At 46.7% G+C, this 6,000-nt stretch overlaps 1 protein-coding gene across 1 annotated transcript in view; it reads left to right on the top strand.

Moving 5' to 3' along the window:
* Positions 1 to 980: 980 nt before the first annotated feature.
* Positions 981 to 6,000, top strand: part of R3HDM2 (R3H domain containing 2) — a 2,908,810-nt gene continuing 2,903,790 nt past the window's right edge. Inside the window, exon 1 of the mRNA XM_044083626.1 lies at positions 981 to 1,093. Within this exon, the coding sequence (XP_043939561.1) occupies positions 1,081 to 1,093 (13 nt within the window). The 5' untranslated portion in view covers positions 981 to 1,080. The remainder of the gene's footprint in view (positions 1,094 to 6,000) is intronic.

Below are 6,000 nucleotides of genomic sequence, written 5' to 3'. Positions count from 1 at the left end.
GGCCTCCTATAAGTTAGTTGCTTCCACTGATACTGTTTTTTAACAAATGTTTTAAAATCCATTACATGTCCTTTACTTGCACAGTGCACCATTCTGTTAATTTAACTAAATGATGTAGTGCCAACAAAGTTATAAAAGAAAATTACTGTTTTAAAGGAATTAACATATACAGTATGAGGTTAAAATATGTTGATATCCACAGCATTGACTACTTATAAATAAGGGATATATTTTGTTCATCTAGAAAAGTTCTTTAAGGTGACACCATTAGGGCCCTACTTGGATTGGATTTTAATCCTAACTGTAGAATTCAGAGATAAACTTATCAGACTGCACTTAACTTTGCAAGGAATTTTAACTGGTATATTTAAATAGTAACTAAATTATGATGCGAACTTGCCCTTCTGTGAGACTCCAATAACTGGTCTCACTTTAAAACTTTGTATAACAGTTGGATGGAGAATTGTAAGTGTTTCTTCAATATTAAGGAGTTTGCATTCCTTAGTGACCTTTGGGTCTGATATGTTACTAGGATGAGAGTTATGTTATGGCCCCAGCTGGTGAGAAAGATGCCAGGACCTCAAACTGTTTCTGTAGTCTTATCCTGGACAAAAAATTTTCATCATAATCTGTGTGCTGTGAGTTACCGGGGATGAATTTCAAAAGGTATTGAGATGTCAAGTAAGTGTGTTCGCTGAGGAAGACAAGACATCCAGTGTTAAAATACAGCTCAAGGTGAGAAACAGGAAATCAATGTTTTAACTGCACATGGCAGTCTGACTTGTATGTTGTGGTGTAGGAATTATATTGTCAAATGGAAATGCACTATGGGACAAGGAAAAGTTTTGCTTGTGGTGTTGGTCTTTAAATTGTCAATTTTCCCAAGTATTAGTGCTATTTTTTGCATATTAGTAGTAGTGCAGTGTTAGTCTTTAGTTTAAAAGGTATTAATTATTTGTGTTACAGGATATTATTCAGCTGCATGTAAGTTGTCCCTCAGATAAAGAAGAGGAAAAGTCCTCCAAAGATGGATCTGAAAAAGAAGAAAAGGAGAAGAACAAAGAAAAGGTCCCAAAGAAAATGTTATCTCGAGGTCAGTACATAACTTTTAATTCTATGTTGAACAGCATTGTTAAACCAGTATCTCTAGCACATGGAGGGCACTGCTACTTCTAGGAACCCTAGTTGACTTTTTGTTCTTGTTTTATAGATGACAACAGAAAATGGTTGGCAGTTGCCACCTGATTGAAAACAGCGCTAGTTAGTTTTTTGAATTCCTGGAGCATAATCTCTGAAGTCTGAGTACAATTTTAGTTTATGTTCTGAATTGTTTGTGCATCTTTCCATTTTCCAGTACATATTGGCTTCTGGTGGTGGTGAGTATTAAATATTAGAACACACAGTGAACTAAATGCACACTGCCAGAACACTTTCAGGAAAGTTTTACTTTGACCTTCTCGGTAAACTATAGACTATAAAAACAGATCAACTAATCCAAACTGTAAACTGTCTCCTGCAGAACGTTGACTTATACCACAATTGTTTCCTGTCTTTCACATTCCAGAGAGCAATTAACACAAGGATGGGGGTAAGCATTTAACTGCGCAGTTAAAAATTACTTGCATCCGAAGACCCTCCCCAGATTTAATCCAAATGCTGCTCTCCCATCTTGTTGGTTATGTGCTGCTAACAAGATGGTAGAGTCTTCTCAGAGCTGTTTTTTTTTTCAGCTGCAATGTGCTCCTCTGAAACGAATATACTGGAGTTGATCACCATTCACAAAACTGCAGTGTTCAGTGATGTAGTTGGAAAGCATGGAAAGCATTGGGTTATAAGAAACATTACTGTTTCTGTCTCCACTTTGCCCAAATGTTCAACATTAATTAGTGTTACTACAGCCTAAGCTGTTTGGGTCCTGTCTGCACTGGCCAGTCAGCTTTTGAGTGCTATGGGTGCCTTCCACGTGTTCTAACTGTCCAGAACTCAGAGAATTTGGATAAAAGGATAAAGTATCAAAATACTTGGTGCTTTCTTGCTTTTGAAGTGTTCCTTTAGCAAGCTGCAAAGAACTGTTCAGCAAGTGAACCCTTCAAGGCTGGGGAGATAACTGCTCTGTTGGGGAAAACTTTCCACTGTTAATTTTTGTGAGAATAATTTGCCTTTTTCTGACTGAAATGTTATGATGTTATGTGATCCTATCTCGCCTACATTCTGTACTAATGGGCTCGGAGCCGATCCTCGGCTCCGACTCGGCACGCTATGCTATAGAGCAAAGCCTCTTATTGGCTGAGCTATTCTCTATCCCAGGATGCACCACCACTAATCCCCCAGATCTCGTTTGCCGCTTACAAGCTAGGACGTGGTCTCAAACTTGGCTGAGCTAAGTGCTGTTTTTTCTTAAAGTTTTCCTGTCAGGAAATTCTTGTTCTTTACCCAAAAGCTGTTTTAACAGCTATCGTTGTGTATCCGTGTGTTTTTGGTAAAATTTTGTGGTAAATTTTGTGAGATTGATTAGGGAAAGGTTTCCGTTTGTTAGAGGGGCCTTCCCCTATTCTTTAGCGAGTTTTCTTATTTTTAGAGAGGTCAAGTACCTGTTTAAGTTAGAGGGTTCTTGGCCCTCCTTTTTGGTGTTTGTACTTGTACTTGTATTGTACTTGTTAATTTTGGACTTTCGTTTAAAAAAAAAAAAAAAAAAAAGGTTTTATTGTTGTTGAAATCTTTCTTTAGTTTCATACATAGTATTGTGGTTTACAGGCATTATGTCCAAAGAGCATAGACCCTCAGGATTCAAGAAGTGCACGAGGTGCAATTATAAAATGTCCATCACCGATGATCACTCCTCGTGCGTGTACTGTTTAGGCACCAAACACCTACAGGAGTCTTGCAGCGTGTGTCACGCTTTTTCCTCTAGGGTCCTCCAAGAGAGGAAGAATAAATTAATCTTAAAAGGGCTTATCAAACCCTCCTTCGAGGAGGCCTTATCTTCCTCTTCCTCTCCAGCTAAGAAAAAGAAAGCGTCGGCTCCGACCAGCCCGTCGGAACCGACTACTAAGAAATCTAGGCAGGCTTCTCCATCAGCTCCACGGACTTCGGAGCCGAGGGAGGAACGGTCAGCCTCGATGCCTCCAGTCTCGACTCCTCTGGTTTCGGAGCTGATGGCTGGGGCTTCGAGAGGCGGGTCACCTTCATCGGCTCCACTGATTTTGGAGCCGATGAGGGTTGCCGGCTCAGACTCTTCCCCTTCGGCGCCGAAGCCCTCCTCGGCACCGAGGGAAATTGTTTTGGAATCTCCCTCGGCACCGATACTGGTAGAGTCTATTCGCAGCCGGTCCCCCAGTCCTTCGGAGCCGATGGAGAAGTCTGTTCGGACCCGGTCGGTTTCCTCCCGATCTTCCAAGATGTCTGATTCGGACATCGACAGGGTGCTCCTAAGACTCTTTCAGTCTCCTGTATTCCAGAAATTAGTTTCGGCTCCAGCCCATTCGGCTTCGGAGCCGATGGCCCACCCTGTAGTTCTGGTTCCTCCTCCAACAGCCTCAGCACCGTTGGTGCTGGTGGAGCCGATGGAGGTTTTCGGGTCGGCCCCGACCCTTACTCCAACCCCGGCTCTCGAGTCGGAGTTCGGTACACGGACCTCCTCCGTCGGCCCCGGGGGGGATGCTTCGGGACCGATGTTTTCGGTTCAGAGCCTTCCTCTCGGTGCGTCGGCTGCGGGGGTACCGTCTACTGTCGTGGCCAAGGGGGTTGGACCTTCCAGGATTCTGGCGGTCCGGCCTTCAGGGCCATGAGGAGTGCGTTGGCCAAATCTTCTTTGGCTACCTCCACGGTCTCACCAGCACCTTCCCTACATACGGAGACTGGGTCTTTGGTAGTCCCCCTGTCCGTAGACAGCAGAGCCCCGGGGCCTGAGGTCACCCCCAGTGGGGGTTCCCCCCCTCCTGGAGATCCCTCTGAAGCTTCTTCAGAGGAACCCCCAAGGAAAAGACCGTGCAAGAGGAAGCACGTCGACTCCCCCGATGAGTCTCTCACGTCGGACACCGATCTTGATGATGCAGAGGGGTCCCCTAAGTCGTCCTCAGATGATGTCTCCTTTGCAGACATCTTGGAAGCCCTCAAACAATGAGGCGGCTGGCATTCCAAACCCCTTCTGCTGACGAGTCGGTGTTCCTCAAGGCCTCGGGCTCAGCCCTCCGCCTCCTGGGTGTCTCCGCCTTGACGAGCTCCTAGATTTGATCTGTCGGGCGTGGGATCATCCAGACTCTGTGGAACCGGTGCCTGCTCGCCCAAATAAGTTCTTATCAGCACCCCCAGAGAAGGAGTTTTTGACCAAAGGTGTGGCTGTAGATGCCTTGGTGGTGGCATCTGCTACCCAACAAGATGTAGCAGAGGCTTCAACGTCCATCCATCCTCCTAATAAGGAGTCTAGGAGCATGGATCGCACGGAAGCGCACCCTTAGTTCAGCGGCCTTTACCTTAAGGTCCCTGAACTATTTAACGCACTTAACTAGATTTCAGAGGGATCTGATCAAGGAGCTTTCAGATACCCTCTTGGGTAACCTAGCTGAGCAGCTGGCCCAGACGGTTGGCTCTCAGTTGGCTATGCTGTCATCGATATCAAACTCGTCCATGAGGCTCATTTCATATGCGGCCGAGGGGCAGTAGAGCGGTACGGGTGTTGCTCACGGAGGCAAGCCTGGCTCCGCCTGTGTCATTTTGGAAGCCTTTAAGTCTTCCTTTGCCGACGCTCCCTTTGATGGGTCCTCTTTGTTTGGACCCAAGGTAAAGGACACATTGACCCGCGAGCAAGAAGGTAAGACTTTGACTGCCATAGGGCACGATTTTCCACTCCCTTCGGCCTTATCCCAAGGCTAAAAGAGGATGGAAAATGTGGTTCTGTAAATCCCAGAAGTCTTATCCTCAGCAGGACGATCCCTTCTAGAGGCAGAGGAGGGGGAAATTTTTCTGGAAGACGCCGTCCCAGAGGCGGCAGAGGGCCCCGCAACACTGGAGACCGCGAGTCCTTTCGTGGCTCTTCAGCCTTCCACAATCCCTGAAGGATTGCCCGACTGTGCAGCTCCGGAGCCAGTCGGGGGTCGTTTTTCGAGGCACCTAAAAGCCTGGGAAGGTATCACTCAGGACCGATGGGTGCTTCGAATCATCGCCGGAGGTTACGCCATCCCTTTTTCTCAAATCCCGGACCCGCCACCCAGTCAACGGGAAATGGCAGCCTTAGAAGTCTCAAAGCTGCTTCAAAAAGGAGTCATCCAACCGGTCCCCGCAGACCAGATCGGATTAGGGACTTACTCAGGATTCTTTTTGGTGCCAAAAAAGACCGGGGACTTGAGGCCCATTTTGGATCTCAGCATCCTAAATCGTTCAGTCAAAAAGTCCAAGTTCCGAATGGTCACCTTACAATCCATTCTCCCACTGCTGGAGAAAGGTGTTTTGATGTGCTCCATAGATCTCAAGGACGCCTATTACCACATCCTGGTAGATCAGGCGTCCAGGAGACATTTGCGCTTCAGCCTGGGAGACAGTCATTTTCAGTTCTGCACTGCCCTTTGGTCTCACCACAGCCCCCAGGGTGTTTACCAAATGTTTGGCGGTCGTGACTGCTCACCTGAGGAGTCTAGGATTCCAGGTGTTTCCGTATCTGGACGACTGGCTCCTAACTGCCACCTCCAGGCGTCTACTATTGCAGAACCCACAAGCCACAATATCACTAGGCACTTCCCTTGGAATCACCTTCAATTGGCCAAAGTCTGTGTTGCTGCCATCTCAGCGCATAAGGTTCATCGGAGTAGAAATAGACTCAAACCGAATGCGGGTCTATCTTCCTACAGAAAGGATACAAACTATACAGGCTCAAGTCCGAGCCTTGCTTCTCAGATCCAAAGCTCCAGCCAGGATGGTCCTGCAGCTATTGGACTCTGTCGGCCACTGTTCTTCTAGTCCCCCTAGCAAGATTGCATATGAGAATTCTCCAGTGGCTCCTTTCGA

Source organism: Protopterus annectens, chromosome 9.part0 (genome assembly GCF_019279795.1).
Source record: "Protopterus annectens isolate FY-2018-M chromosome 9.part0, PAN1.0, whole genome shotgun sequence".
In the NCBI taxonomy this organism is placed as follows: domain Eukaryota; kingdom Metazoa; phylum Chordata; order Ceratodontiformes; family Protopteridae; genus Protopterus; species Protopterus annectens.
Note: the sequence above shows the minus strand (reverse complement) of the source record. Positions and strands in the feature narration are given on the sequence as shown.